This window comes from Conger conger, chromosome 7 (genome assembly GCF_963514075.1).
Source record: "Conger conger chromosome 7, fConCon1.1, whole genome shotgun sequence".
NCBI classification, from domain to species: Eukaryota; Metazoa; Chordata; class Actinopteri; order Anguilliformes; family Congridae; genus Conger; species Conger conger.
In genome coordinates, this window is record NC_083766.1 from 24,773,397 (window position 1) to 24,788,991 (window position 15,595).

Below are 15,595 nucleotides of genomic sequence, written 5' to 3' on the forward strand. Positions count from 1 at the left end.
TCTGTGTGTCTGTGCGAGTGTGCGAGTGTGCGAGTGTGAGTGCGAGTGCGAGTGCGAGTGCGAGTGCGAGTGCGAGTGCGAGTGCGTGTGCGAGTGCGCGAGTGCGCGAGTGCGCGAGTGCGCGAGTGCGCGAGTGCGCGAGTGCGCGAGTGCGCGAGTGCGCGAGTGCGCGAGTGCGCGTGTGCGCGTGTGCGCGTGTGCGCGTGTGAGCGTGTGAGCGTGTGAGCGTGTGCGCGTGTGCGCGTGTGAGCGTGTGAGCGTGTGAGCGTGTGAGCGTGTGAGCGTGTGAGCGTGTGCGCGTGTGCGCGTGTGCGCGTGTGCGCGTGTGAGCGTGTGAGCGTGTGAGTGTGCGCGTGCCCCATGGCAGTAGAGCCTCGTGTCGATCAGCATCAGAGCCTTTGGCTCTGGTTCCACTCACTTCTGATAGAATCGACAAATCAGATTTGTGCAAATCAGCCCGTGTGAGTTATGCAGAGGCACAGTGTTCGCGGGTCCGTTAGCGGACTCGGAGACCCCCCTCCCATCCGGACGGGGACTCAAACCCTAGCGCCGTCCCTCTGAAGATGTCCTTCCCATGCCGACTTCCCTGCGCGGCGTTCCCGGATCCCGCCGGCTCTTCCCGTTCCCCCGGCTCATTTCCACACTCGCACCGGCTCATCTTTTGATTAGCTTTGTTTTGATTCCCAAGCAGGGTCTTCTTATCTAGCCACTCGCCGGCATCTCTGGGATTTGCCGTGTTCAGTCGTAGTTCTTCTCTCTGGAATATATATTTTTTTGAATTGGGTGCTCTCAGATCTGAGATCTGTCAGCGGGAGAAGGGAGTCCCCTGCCATTTCATTACCATTGAGCTTTATGCAACGCTCAAATCCTTCCCCTGCACGTTTCTTACCGCGTGCATCATTCATCTCTCTCCCTGAAAGGAATCTGGGCGATCAAACGAAGGGGAAGGAGAACTAATGTCTTTGCTTTCCGTGCTGTGATTTTCCGCTTAATTACCGGGGTGTTCTGATTTGGCGGTTAATGACACGGCGCTGCCTCGTAGAAACCACACGGAGCAGCACTGTTCGGGAACGATTCCGCGTTCACCTCGATAACCGCACGTAAACGCGTGTTGAATGCTGCTTTAAAACCAAAAACACCGTCCTGAGATCTCTTCCCCCTCCACCTGAAGGTGTCTAGTGGTAGATTGTTCATTTCTTTTTCATTTCACAACCTGGTCCTGAGTCATTAATAAATAAATCATCGTGTAGATCGATTATCGTAATGTAGGGTATGCGGCGGTTGAATGAAGACAGACTCCTTTACATACTGACAGTATGTTTGGAAAACGCCCAGTTTATAGGAGTTATATTGCCTTATTGCAGGACTGGAAGTAACAGTAGTCAGTTCTAAGCTCCTAAGTTCCTGACCGGCTTTAGTTCTGTACTTGCCGTCCGACCCGTGTGACCCCTGTGTGACCCCTGTGTGACCCCTGTGTGACCCCTGTGTGACCCCTGTGTGACCCCTGTGTGACCCCTGTGTGACCCCTGTGTGGCCCCTGTCTCTCCTCCGCAGCAGGCGAGCGTTCGGATGCAGGGTCGCGGGAGAAGTGGGAGGAGGACTGGGACCGGAGCAAGGGCGGCTTCCCCTTCAGCGAGAAGTTGGGAGAGATCAGCGACAAGATCGGCAGCACCATCGACGACACCATCAACAAGTTCCGCAAGAAGGAGCGCGACGACTCGCCCGACCGCTGCAGGTAGAGAGAGAGTGAGAGAGTGAGAGAGTGAGAGAGTGAGAGAGTGAGAGAGTGAGAGAGTGAGAGAGTGAGAGGCTAGCGCTCTGTTGCAACAGTGGGCGGCCTGTAGCGTAGTGGTTAAGGTAATTGACTGGGGCACACAAGGTCGGTGGTTCTAATCCCGGTGTAGCCACAATAAAATCCGCACAGCCGTTGGGCCCTTGAGCAAGGCCCTTAACCCTGCATTGCTCCAGGGGAGGATTGTCTCCTGCTTAGTCTAATCAACTGCTCTGGATAAGAGCGTCTGCCAAATGCCAATAATGTAATGTAATTTAACAGAGGGGAATTAGCCCACACCAGAGCTGACCTGGTTGGGGGGGAAAGTGTGAAGCGTAGCAATACGTTCTGTCTGTTAAAATCATACCAATTTAATACGGTTTCCTGAACCATGCTCATTACATTACATGACTTTTTATTTAGCAGATGCTTTTATCCAAAGCGATGTACAAAAAGATGTTCATCAGTTGAATCGTTTGTGTACACATGTATGTTAAGTCTACTACACATCGTAATTAGGCCAAGTCTGTAAGCAATTTGGTCAGTAACCACAGTACCAGTAGTTACAGTACCATGGTCCACTGCTGTGAGTAAGGTGGCTTAGCTGCTAGACCTGGAGGGATGGTGGTTCATGGCCCAGTGTGGTCACAATAACATCTGTGCAGCTGTTGGGCCCTTGAGCAAGGCCCTCAACCCCGCATTGCTCCTGGAGGGGATTGGCCCCTGCTTAGTCTCATCAAAAGTCGCTTTGCTGTCAAAAGTGTCCGCTGAATAACTAATGAAATGTTGGCTAAATGAGGATGCAGGATGTGAGTTGGTGGTGTAAACAGCGCCCCCACAGGCAGGGAGGCCTTTCTGACGCGTGGTTGTGTTTCCCAGCGACCCCGAGGAGGAGCACGCGGCGCGGAACGGTCGGACCGCCGGGAGCGGGGAGTTCAAGGACGAGGAGGAGACGGTGACCACCAAGAGCATCCACATCACGCACGCCACCGAGACCACCACCACCACCACACGCAAACGCGGGAACCTGCCCACCAAGACCGTGGACCTGGGGGCCGCCGCCCACTACACCGGGGATGGGAGTCCTGACAGCCTGAGGGTGAGAGAGGGGGGAGAGGAGTCCTGACTGAGTGAGGGTGAGAGAGGGGGGAGAGGAGTCCTGACTGAGTGAGGGTGAGAGAGGGGGGAGAGGAGTCCTGACAGCGTGAGGGTGAGGGAGAGGGGGGGGAGAGGAGTCCTGACAGCCTGAGGGTGAGAGAGAGAGAGAGAGAGAGACGGGGGAGAGGAGTCCTGACAGCGTGAGGGTGAGAGAGACGGGGGAGAGGAGTCCTGACTGAGTGAGGGTGAGAGAGGGGGGAGAGGAGTCCTGACAGCCTGAGGGTGAGAGAGAGGAGTCCTGACAGCCTGAGGGTGAGAGAGAGGGGGGGAGGGGGGGGAGAGGAGTCCTGACTGAGTGAGGGTGAGAGAGAGGGGGGAGAGGAGTCCTGACAGCGTGAGGGTGAGAGAGAGGGGGGAGAGAGGGGGGAGAGGAGTCCTGACTGAGTGAAGGTGAGAGAGTGAGAGAGACGGGGGGAGAGGAGTCCTGACTGAGTGAGGGTGAGAGAGAGGGGGGAGCGGGGGGAGAGGAGTCCTGACTGAGTGAGGGTGAGAGAGAGGGGGGAGAGGGGGGAGAGGGGGGAGAGGGGGGAGAGGGGGGATGGGAGTCCTGACTGAGTGAGGGTGAGAGAGAGACAGGGGAGAGGAGTCCTGACTGAGTGAGGGAGAGAGAGAGAGAGAGAGAGGGGGGAGAGGAGTCCTGACTGAGTGAAGGTGAGAGAGAGACGGGGGAGAGGAGTCCTGACTGAGTGAGGGAGAGAGAGAGAGAGAGAGAGAGGGGGGAGAGGAGTCCTGACTGAGTGAAGGTGAGAGAGAGACGGGGGAGAGGAGTCCTGACTGAGTGTGAGAGAGAGAGAGAGAGGGGGGGAGAGAGGAGTCCTGATAGCGTGAGGGTTAGAGAGAGGGGGGAGAGAGAGAGAGAGAGAGAGAGAGAGAGAGAGGGGAGAGGGGAGAGGGGAGAGGAGTCCTGACTGAGTGAGGGAGAGAGAGAGAGAGAGAGGGGGGGGGAGGAGCCCTGACTGAGTGAAGGTGAGAGAGAGACGGGGGAGAGGAGTCCTGACTGAGTGAAGGTGAGAGAGAGACGGGGGAGAGGAGTCCTGACTGAGTGTGAGAGAGAGAGAGAGAGAGAGGGGGGGAGAGGAGTCCTGATAGCGTGAGGGTTAGAGAGAGGGGGGAGAGAGAGAGAGAGAGAGAGAGAGGGGGGAGAGGAGTCCTGACTGAGTGAAGGGGAGAGAGAAAGGGGAGAGGAGTCCTGACTGAATGAGGGTGAGAGAGAGAGAGAGAGGGGGGGGGGGGAGAGGAGTCCTGAGTGAGGGTGAGAGAGAGAGAGAGAGAGGGGGGAGAGAACTCCCTGTGCTCGTTGTCCTTGGCAAAAAGTCAAAAGGCACTCCAGTTGTCCAGAGTGTCATATACCAGTGGGACAAACGCATTCAGCATCTTCCACTGTCCTGCTCAGCCCAGCACGCTGCGGGGATTGCTTTAGAGCATGTTTCCGGCCGGGAATTTCCACCATTCCCGGGCTACTTACCGATGATTAAATGAGAACAGACAGATGACTTGTCCCTGGGAAACACACACGGTTGATTGGGCTTCGCGAGGGTGACTTACAGCCTCGTTAATTAGCCGTCTGGACTCCGGAGGGTGGAACAAATGTCGGAAATAAACATTCCAGAACCTTCCGCAGCTGGGCTAGGGTGCTCATCACGGAACGTGGCACGGAATCGCTGACGGTGGTTGCCGTGTCCGATCGGGGTGCTGTTGTCACGCAGCGAACATCTGTTTGGCCACAGCTGGTCGAATCGTAAACGGGACTGTTACTTTCACGGGTCGTTGGGGTTTGAGTCATAATCCGTACTCTCAGCCCTATTCAGTGATTTCATTTTTCCCCCCAAACCTGGACTTCTGGATGTTCTCTGTTTTATACATCTGTGTGTTTCGCTGATGGGCGTATCCAAGGAAACTGAAGTACTCTGTCCCTTATCCCACACTCTCTCACTAATTACTGTAGGAAAAATGGACTTGTTCAATTGTTGTTTTGAGAATTGTTTTTAAACTTTGGATTTTACTGATTGCAACGCAATTTCTGGTCCATCCGGTTGGACTAGGGATTCTCAAATCTTGTCCTCGGATTCAAATCCAGCCCCGGTTAAATAACTTGAAAAATTAGTGCTACTGATTGGCCGGTCTGTCTTCACTCCTGACTCCCAGGTAAAGGGAGGGTGGAAAACCGGCTGTTCTCGGCTCTCGAGGTCTGTGAGATGGTGATCTCTGTTACACTTCGGCACTTGTGTATGTGGCTGACCAGCCCGCCTGAAATGCTTGAGGATGACGTGTCCAGCACAGGGGTTGGCGGCCCTGGTCCTGGAGAGCTGCAGGGTGTGCCGGTTTGAGTTTTTTGCCTTGAGATCTGCAACCGATTCAAACCCGAGAAACCAGGTGAGGCGAGATAACTATTCAACTGCTTTCATCGATCGATTAAGCGCTGAGTGACAACGAAAGCCAGCGCATCCTCCGGCTCTCCAGGGTGGCCGACCCCCCATGGCAACCTGCACCGGCGCGCTCCCTGTGACCGCACTCTTTCCCTGGGTTCTGCTGCCACCTGCTGGTGGCTGGTGTAACGGCAGTGTAAAGCGGTCTGTACTGAAAGTTCCCTGCCTTCTCACAGTTTCCTCTCCTCTCTCTCTGGCTCTGTATCCAGGCGACAGGCGGTGGGGGCAGCCAGACGTCCAGCTCTGGGGGCGGGGGCCTTGTGGACCTGCTGACATTGGACTCTGGCTCTGGTCCAGCAGCACCTGCAGGTGAGGTTACGGGGTTAACGAGCGGGCTCTTCTTCTGTGGTGCGGAGCGAAGCGTCTATTCAAAGCTATGGACTAACGGCCATAGCAGATTTGGCGGTGATTTGATAGCTCATCAGTATCGACTGGCCAGTATGCGCTTTGACTGCTTTTAGTGGATTAAAATAAAAGCTCGTTTTGGATTGGGTATCGTCGAGAGGGACTTTCTTTTGTTAGCTGGAGATTGAGGGGAGAGAAAAATAAGAAAATAAAAACCACACCAGCAAGCAAACGTGGCTTTAGCCTGGAATTTTGGCAGGTTTGCTGAGACATAGAGACACATGGAACCTAAATCCTTTACTTTGCTTGGTAATTGAAGCCAGCTTTTGTGCATGGGTCATGTTTGTGGTAACCTGAACTGAAGAGGATGGCAGAAGTCACCAGGAACTCATCAGAACACCTCTAGTACAAGTGCAGCTGACACATCTGTTCACTGCCAAGCACTGTTTTTACAGAAATTTTACCCAAAATATATTTTTTTCCATTTTGGAAGAACCCACCATGTTTGCATACCTGTGTAATCGGTTCAACATCCTGGGTCAGTTCAGAAGTACAGACAGGCACTTTCTCTCCCCCATTTTCTTTCCAGAGCACGTACGGTCAGCCTTTAACACTTTGACGAGTAGGATTCTTTTAAAAACATTTTAAGAATTCGAAGTTGGTGTTCTAGAACTTGCATTCAATTACCAGTAGTGACTGTGACATCAGCATTAGAATGTCCAGTTAAGAACATTCTAATCACCCATTCGTGACCTCACACCTAAAAGGGTTAAAAATTGAGCCTGAGCGATGTCACCCTGCCTCCTGGCTGCTCGTGATTGGTGGATAATAAATAAGTGATTTCCTGTAGAGATCCCCTTGGCCGTGTGGGGCGGGCAGGCGCTAAGTGCCCCAGATGGAGCCGCGTGTCCCTCAGACAGGGGTTTGTACGCGCTGCGGGGGGCCAGATGTTTGCGCGCGGTGTCCTGTGGAACAGCAGCTGCTCGGGTGTCAGATGGTGCCGTCCCCGCTCAGCAGGCCCCGCCCCTTCCAGACGAACAGCTGCGGCACATCCGCCCTCGTCTGCGCCCGACACGGAGAGATCGCTCTGACGGCCAGGCAGGAACGGGCCCTAATCCCGCCTGTCTGCTGTCTCCTTCAGCGCTGTGTGTGTGTGTGTGTGTGTGTGTGTGTGTGTGTGTGTGTGTGTGTGTGTGTGTGTGTGTCTGTGTGTCTGTGTGTCTGTGTGTCTGTGTGTCTGTGTGTCTGTGTGTGTGTGTGTACATGCGCGTGTCTGAGCTCAAGTTTTCACAACACCAGTAGCATCTGGGAATCTTGCGATTCTGTACGCTGAGATGCTCGCGTTTTATTGTCCTCGTGGGTAAAGGAATCGGACAACAGTGTCCGTTACTTGTGTTGCCTGGCGACTGCAGCAGGTCAGGTGATTCTTGGTTTCCGCCCCCAGGTGGAAGCTCGGACCTGATTGGTGGATTTGCAGATTTCTCCTCCCCGGCCGCCTCCGCCAGTTTTCCAGCTGCAGCCGGTAAGCGTGTGTCTGTGTGTCTGTGTGTCTGTGTGTCTGTGTGTCTGTGTGTCTGTGTGTCTGTGTGTCTGTGTGTCTGTGCGTCTGTGCGTCTGTGTGTGTGTCTGTGTGTGGCCGCACACGTCTCCTGGTCGCGGTATCATCACCCCTTCCTTAGCCTCCCTTCACAGGGCTTTCTGGAACACACCTGTCTGGTCTGAGGAAAATGCAGACAGGATCCAAATGTTGTGTGTGTACCACCAAAAGTGTGTAGGGGTTTTTTTTTCATTATTATTTATGAACAATATCAACCCAGCACCTTGTTTCAGGATGTGTGTGTGATTATTCATGCACTTTATCAAAGACGCTGCCGTTTCACAGGGCTGGGCTGTGGGGGTGGGGGGGCTCTACAGCAGAGAGACCACCGCGTGACCCAGCCCCTCTCGAGCGGGGGAGGAACTCGCCCGTGTTTACGTGGAGCGCCTTTCAAAAGGAGCGCTGAAAAATTGATGAGGGACAGGAGCACAGCAGATGGGGACGCTGGTCTCTGAGGGTAATGGGGATGGACACATTTCAGCTCCCGTTAGGCACGACTCAGCGCCCCCTGTCCCGTGTGCGGAGTCTCGGGGTGGGGGAGAGGGAGAGAGAGGCGGGGGGCACGCACCAGACCTGCACTGCAGGTCGGGGAAATCTGCATGTGAATTTAGAGCTACTCAAGTCACGGCCACAACTTGTTGCCTGGTCAAATTTAGTTAGTTAGTTTGGTTGGCATTTACATAGCGCGTTTAACCAAAGCGCTGTACAATTGATGCTTCTCATTCATCCATTCATACACTCTCATACACCAACAGCGATTGGCTGCCATGCAAGGCACCAAACCAGCTTGTGTGTGTGTTTATACATGCATGTGTGTGGGCGCACGCATCTGTCTGCGTGTGCATATATATATCTTTCAATATGTGCATGACAGTTACTCAAATAATAAGCATCTCTGAACACATAACGCGTCAAAGTGGATAGGCTACAGCAGCAGAAAACTAGTAAGTCAAATAAATAAGTAATACCTACCTAATAAAGTGCTCCCTGAGTGTATATAGTGTGTGTGTGTGTGTGTATGTATTGAGAGAGAGAGATTGTCATGGTAACCATGTTAGAATGGTAAGATCAGGCCCCACACAAGAGAGTTTGGACCAGCAGATGTTGCATCCATATTTATCTTGCATGGTTTTCCAGCATAGAAATACATAAGAGCCTTCCTTCCTCAGGTTAGCGTATTGCTAAGGCCCAGGTCTCTTCTCACCCCCCAGGGTCGACGCCGAGCGGGAGTAATGAATTCGGGGACTGGAACACGTTCCCTGCCGGTCAGCCGGCCGCCCCCTCCTCCCAGCCCCTAGGTGGCGCTGCCACGGACCTCTTCGGGAACATCCAGACCCCCCCGGCCCAGGTGTCCTCCCCGCCCTCCACAGACCTCTTCGACCTGATCGGCTCCTCCCAGGCGACGCTCAGCGCCTCCCAAAGCCTCAACTTCTCCTTGTGTAGCTCGCAGGCTCTGAATGCTAGCGGCCTGCCCATGTCGATGTCTCAGGTACAGTGTGGTGCTCAACCTCTCCTTGTGTAGCACGTAGCCTCTTAGCATTAGGAGTGACCTACTCATGTCGGTCTCAGATATATGCCGATGCCCAACTTCTCTCTGTGTAGCATACAGCTCGTTAGCATTAGCATTAGCGGTAGCGGCCCATGTCATGGTCTCAGGTACAGTGTGATGCTCAACCTCTCCTTGTGTAGCACGTAGCCTCTTAGCATTAGGAGTGACCTACTCATGTCGGTCTCAGATATATGCCGATGCCCAACTTCTCTCTGTGTAGCATACAGCTCGTTAGCATTAGCATTAGCGGTAGCGGCCCATGTCATGGTCTCAGGTACAGTGCGATGCTCAACCTCTCCTTGTGTAGTATGTAGCCCATTAGCAGTGGCCTGCTCATGCCATGGTATTCTGTAGAGTGAACCAGCGTAGTTTATAGAGCTGTCAGAAAACTAAAGCTCAGGTAACTTGTTTTAACAGAAACCAGCACACAGGATTGGAGTTGTGCAGCCCTAGTTTAATGGTTTAATGGTTAAATGGTCTTTGGAAGGTTTGGGGGATCCGTGTCTAATGCGTTGGGCCCTTTATTGACCCAGCAGATGGGGGTCCAGAAACCGGGGGGCAAGGGGTCGCTGCCGGCGACGTGGTCCGACCCCAGCGTCAACATCAGCCTGGACTTCCTGTCCCCAGGAATGCAGCCGCCCAAAGCATCGCAGCCCAGCCTCAACAGCATCATACAGCAGCAAGGTGAGGGTGCGCAGGGGTGAGGTCCCCCGGGGTGAGGGTGCGCAGGGGTGAGGTCCCCCGGGGTGAGGGTGCGCAGGGGTGAGGGTCCCCCCGGGGTGAGGGTGCACAGGGGTGAGGGTGCGCAGGGGTGAGGGTCCCCCCGGGGTGAGGGTGCGCAGGGGTGAGGGTGCGCAGGGGTGAGGGTGCGCAGGGGTGAGGGTCCCCCCGGGGTGAGGGTGCGCAGGGGTGAGGGTCCCCCGGGGTGAGGGTCCCCCGGGGTGAGGGTCCCCCGGGGTGAGGTCCCCCGGGGTGAGGGTGCGCAGGGGTGAGGTCCCCCGGGGTGAGGGTGCGCAGGGGTGAGGGTGCACAGGGGTGAGGGTGCGCAGGGGTGAGGTCCCCCGGGGTGAGGGTGCACAGGGGTGAGGTCCCCCGGGGTGAGGGTGCGCAGGGGTGAGGTCCCCCGGGGTGAGGGTGCACAGGGGTGAGGGTCAGTACAGTCACTCATCGCCCACACCACTCTTATTGATGTTTGATTCAGGGTACCTCTAATCAGTTACACATCAGTTATCTAGTACTAAAGTAAGTAAGTATTAAAGGTCCCATTTTGTGGAAAATACATTTCCCGTGCTATGTGGATTAGGTGCTATAAAAACACTGAAAGTATCAAAACACAGTCCCCATACAAATCCTGTATTCAGAAACTGTATTTAAACGAGCCGTTTGGACGTCCGTAACTTTATGACATCACAACTCAGGGCAGCCCACCTTGAAGCCAGAATAAATCCAAGCACTTGGATGGCATTGAGTTTATTGTGGAGCTAGCCAGCCAATCAGAAGAGAGGACCGTCAATATTAACACAGACGGTCACTAAAACAGCCTGTTCTTAGTAAAGCTCATGAAAGGTGCTGGAGAACGGACATGTATAACTAGAGATAATGTTTGGTACTTAAAACCACACAAACTTGTTATTAGGAGATCAGGACCTAAAATGAAACACTGGAAAGGTGCTCAATGCGGGACCTTTAAACTGAAGTCTGAGCGCGTGTATTAAAGTCCGGGCAGCCTGCCGGGTCCCTCTCTCCAGGACGTTTCACGTGGGGTTAAAGCCGTCTGTTTGCGCAGCACACAGGCCCAGAGTGTGCGCGGCACGCTGCTTTTCCCCGGTGAATTGGGCTGCAGATGCCTGCAGGAGACGCGCTCTTTCGTCTAACGCTGTTTCTCCTGCCGCGCTGTTTGCAGTATTCCCACAGCGCTCGGCTGAAAAACACAGCTGGGACACACACCCGTTTTTGAAGCCTGTTTTCGTAATGATGGTTTGGGGCCTACCCGGGGGCTAAGATGAGACTGCCGTATCCAGGCACTGACACCAAACCGGAACTAAGGGGCTTCCGTGTGCTTACATGGCTAGTTTTTATGTCCAGTTTGGCGCAAATAGGGGGATAAACTGGCGTCGCCGTAGTGGTGTGAGGTCACAAATATGTTCTTGACATTCTGATGCTGATGCTGAGTTCTAGAACAATGACTTAGAATTCCAACACAAAATTCCAAGGGTTCACAAAATTCAAAGGGCTATACATGTGCCTGTTCATGAAACTGTCACTTTCTTCCTTACACTCTGTGTCACTCTCACACTCTGTCCCTCTTTCTCACGCTCCAGGTGTCCAGCCACCCTTGAACATGGTCGCCCAGAGCTTCGCTGGCCTGAACCTCAACACAGCCCCGACACCCACGCCCATCAGACCGCCCGCCAATCCCATGACGGCGGGGCCGGGGGTTGCCCTGGGGATGCCGGCCACCATGGCAACAGGCACCATGGGAATGGGCGCCATGGGGATGTCGCCCCCGGCTGGCGGGCCCCTGGGTCACGGGATTCTGGGCATGAACTTGAGCATGGGCATCCAGCCTGTGGGCGTGGGCCTGCCTGGCACCGTGGGCATGGGGCTCCCGCTCATGGGCATGGCGCATGGCATGACCCCCGCCATGGTGCACCCCAAACAAGACGCCTTCGCCAACTTCGGAAACTTCACTAAATAATGATGGACGGGGCAGGCTTCGGAAAGGAGAAGAGAAGTTTGACCAATGAAGGAATGGGAGAACTGCACACGGACTACTTGAAGAGCAACAGTGAATGCCGTCGGTTCTTTCCTATTGTATTAATGTATGTATGTGTATGTATGTACAGACATACGCACATATTTATTTTGTTCTGTCGGGGTGGGGGGTGCGGGCAGATTTTGTAAGGTGCAGGAACTGAGTGAACGGATATAATATTTAAGAAAAGAGAAATGTTCTGTCGTTTCTCCATTTTGTGTGAGTGGGGTTTGCCATCATCTGAGAGTGATCGATTAAAAAGATAAAACGCTGCTCTTTCCCCCCTTATGTCCCTCCCACTTATTATTAACCAATCAGAATTTACTCTGAAAATTACCTCACAATTGTCCATTTCATTCCGTGACTCAAAGAATCATAACGGTCTTCTCTGTAAATATCTTTTGATGTGCAAAAAATAAATTATTGGGTTATTAAGATCTTAAAATCTTTTTTTTTGGACAGTATGACCTGGACAAAGGACAGTAAGTTGATTTATATTGGAAGCTGAAGGGTGGTTTCACACTTGGTGATTATCTCATGTTTTTATAGACAAAGAATGCTGTCGGATTTGCATGCAGTCCCAGTGGAAAGTTAACAGCACGGTCTGCTCTGTGTCTCCTCTGAGTTCAGCGCAGTGGAAAGTTAACAGCACGGTCTGTTCTGTGTCTCCTCTGAGTTCAGTGCAGGGGAAAGTAACAGCACAGTCTGTTCTGTGTCTCCTCTGAGCTCAGCGCAGGGGAAAGTTAACAGCACAGTGTTCTGTGTCTCCTCTGAGTTCAGCGCAGGGGAAAGTTAACAGCACAGTCTGTTCTGTGGACTGTCCTCATCAGTTCAGCATGGGGCTACCGGCCTGATTGGGGAGCCGTTTGCCTTTCTAACTTCATACAAACATTCTTAACTAGAGCCAGACCATGGAATCATTCAGCATTCCCTGCACGGCAACGCCAGTAATATTTAATCAAGTGTGTTTGCGTACGCTGATAAAAACGTGATGGGAACTTGGTGAAAGAGAGCAGACTCTGCGGATGAAGACTGATGGGAGGAACTAGCAGGGAGATAGACGGTGATGGTGAGGGAATTCTTTTTGGGGACCGCTGGACCAGTTTCGAGCACTGTGCCATGGTCTCCTCCTCAGACGGTGTTGAGCTAGTGTTGTCGTGTCTAGGAAACGACAGAGTCCTAATCTCCAATTTGTCGAAAAACATCTTCACGGGGGCAAAGACACCACGGCAGCAAGCTGTTCAGGAAAATCAGACTTTATTTGGCACAAGTGCATAAAGCCGGACCAAAAACATGGACCCGGACTGCCATTTTTACACCCATTTTATACACAGTTACTCCTCCTCCAACTCCACCTCCAACCTCATTCTGGCAAATCACCCACATTGTTCTTATCTTAACTCCTCCCACATCTCCTCCCACAACGTCATTGCGGCAAATCGCCAAAGGTCCTTATGCTCTGCCAGCTCTGTACAAAGTTCAGGACGCCCCCCGTTCTCACTTCACCCCGCACCTGCTCTTGGCAGAGTGGAAAACTACCAGACCTCATAAAGTTCTGGATGCCCCACCTGTAACACACGTCATCCATACACGTCACTCTGTATCTTTCCACATATGGGTCACTTTTCTGTCACGATCTTATGAGCAGTAAATCATTGAAAATATACAGACATACTAAACATTTGATTAATATTCACTTCTAATATACTTTTCTAATATACAGACATACTAAACATTTGATTAATATTCACTTCTAATATACTTTTCTAATATACAGACATACTAAACATTTGATTAATTATTCTCTTCGAAGTGAGTAAATGTACGTTGCATTCTTTGCATTCTTTGCTCTCATTTCAACAGTTTTCACTGCGGTTTCTTGCGTTTTCATAAGCTCAGCTATAATTAATGTTCTAGGTTCATTTGATTTGATAACAAGCAGTGTACATGGGATATATTGACCCCCCCCCCCCCCCCCCCCCCAGCTGGCTGCTGTGTAATTCTAGCACAATTTAGCAGTAAATCAGTTTGAAACTATACAGGGTACATATCATACTTTAATACGGATATATTGATACACTTTTAGCATACATCGCCAAGAGTTTTGGAGTTCTGGAGCCTGCTCATCAAGGTTGAGTCTGGTTTTGACTTGTCATTGTTTAACATGCTTTTAGGAGGGAGATCTTTTGTTCTGTGAATTTTCCCCTACAGTGTGTGTGAACTCCAGGTCACAGAAGCTCACAGTCTCAACATCTGAGGCATTGCCCATTCATAAATGACCAAATCTTTACTTTATTAATATTTTCAAGGATTCTCATGCTGAGACTATCATTTAATTAAGCAATTGATCTTGCATAAAGTTTCAAGTCTGTGCCCTAGGAGTTGTTAATACCACTAAAAACATTTCTTATTTATGTGGGAACAATTGAAGGGATGTATAAAAATAGATTGAGGACCTGATTTACTGAGATTTCAGCCTGTGCAAACCCTTTCAGTATACATAAAACCTATGATATGACCAATGATTGGTCATGGTATTTGTTTTGCACCAATCAGTGATTGTGTTATTGGTTTTGCATGTTCTACCAGGTTTTCTGTGTGCTAAATCAGGCCCTAATCGTTTGAGGTGTGGTCTCTTCTGATGAGTTCTGATGAAATCGCTGTGAAGACCAGGACTGGAGCAGGCTGAAGATCTGATAGCGCTCCTTTCAGCCCTGCGTTATGAAGAGCCAACTTGGAGGTTTGTGCCAAACTGAAGACTTGAGTCAAGAGGAAAAACTGGGATTTGAATGCTGTTCAGTAACTGAGTAACTGACCAGCTGTAAGCCTCGGGGAGAATGCTGTAAAATCCACACTTTTGTGGTTTCAGGTTATTTACAGGGGTGGAGACTTGGTGTGGGAATAGGCAGCCGTAATCTGTGGGGCCCAGGTCATTAAAGGGTCATGGTTTGATAAGGCAGCAGTGTTTGAAGCATTGCTGATGCAGTTGGAATAGGGAGTTACTGTCCCCCTGTATCAGAGAGAGCACCCCTGCCCCCCTCCCCCGCTCTGTGCGAATAAGCAGCGCTGTTCCGTGCGCGACTAGGCTGCGGTCCCCAGATAGAACCCGCGCGGTGCGCCTCTGAACGACAGCCCGTCTCTGAAACGGGATAAAACGCTCTTCCTGTTTCACAGAAGGCAGAACAGCGGTTCCCATGGGGACGCGGACGGCTCCGGTCTCTTTGTGCCGGCTCGACTCGGCTGCGCTTCTCCTGCTTATCATGCGGGCGTGCGGAAGCCTGCCGTTTTTATTCTGCTTCAAAGCGACACGTCCCCAGCCCCTCTGGGTCGCCGGCTCGCCTCGCTTCGCCGCGTTCAGGCGGATTGATGCCGTACCGCCGTTCCCTTGGAAACGTGACTGACAGGAGACCAGACGGGGGAGGGCTGCTCGTTTATCAATCCAAATAAAATGTATAATGAGTTTGTAATGACCTGTATGCTGCTGATCAGACCCATGTACACGGTACACCCCACCTGTCCACAAAACGCATCCCCCTTATCCGTCAGCTCAGGTAGAACCACCAGCGGACCTGCTACGTTTTTATATTGTGTTTTATTTGGCAGATGCTTTTATCCAAAGTGACGTAGGCATACACTAAGTGCATACCGAAAGGTCATTGGAAGAAATAAAAACCCAGGTCAGCTAAAGTACAATTATATCGTAAAGTAACAGCTATCCATAGCAATGAACATCAAGTCTAGTTCAAACAGAAAGTTTGGCAGTAAAGTTTCAAGGCAAAGTAACTAAAGTAATGGGTAAGTAAGTATGTGGTTGTGCACTGTGTAATGTGCATAAAGTCTCTCTCCCAACAGCAACTTGGCAACTGTTTCAAACGCGCCTGCAAGCGTACGGATAAACAAGAGTGCTGCGTCCTGTCTGTACGTCAGAGGAGGCAGCTGTCACTCAGCCGGGAGAGAGCGCGTTAAAGAGCTGTCAGTGCTCAGAGGCCTCAAA

At 52.0% G+C, this 15,595-nt stretch overlaps 1 protein-coding gene across 2 annotated transcripts in view; it reads left to right on the forward strand.

Annotated features, from left to right (window-relative positions):
- LOC133133891 (clathrin interactor 1-like) overlaps nucleotides 1-12,038 on the forward strand; it is a 26,502-nt gene extending 14,464 nt beyond the window's left edge. The window contains exons 6-12 of one of the 2 annotated variants that reach the window (XM_061250172.1): nucleotides 1,558-1,735; nucleotides 2,651-2,870; nucleotides 5,565-5,664; nucleotides 7,145-7,222; nucleotides 8,509-8,786; nucleotides 9,383-9,530; nucleotides 11,168-12,038. In XM_061250172.1, coding sequence (XP_061106156.1) covers nucleotides 1,558-1,735; nucleotides 2,651-2,870; nucleotides 5,565-5,664; nucleotides 7,145-7,222; nucleotides 8,509-8,786; nucleotides 9,383-9,530; nucleotides 11,168-11,544 — 1,379 coding nt within the window. In that variant the 3' untranslated portion in view covers nucleotides 11,545-12,038. Of the gene's footprint in view, nucleotides 1-1,554; nucleotides 1,736-2,650; nucleotides 2,871-5,564; nucleotides 5,665-7,144; nucleotides 7,223-8,508; nucleotides 8,787-9,382; nucleotides 9,531-11,167 lie in introns of both variants that reach the window. The other variant, XM_061250171.1, reaches the window with a different exon arrangement.
- The last annotated feature ends 3,557 nt before the right edge of the window (nucleotides 12,039-15,595 follow it).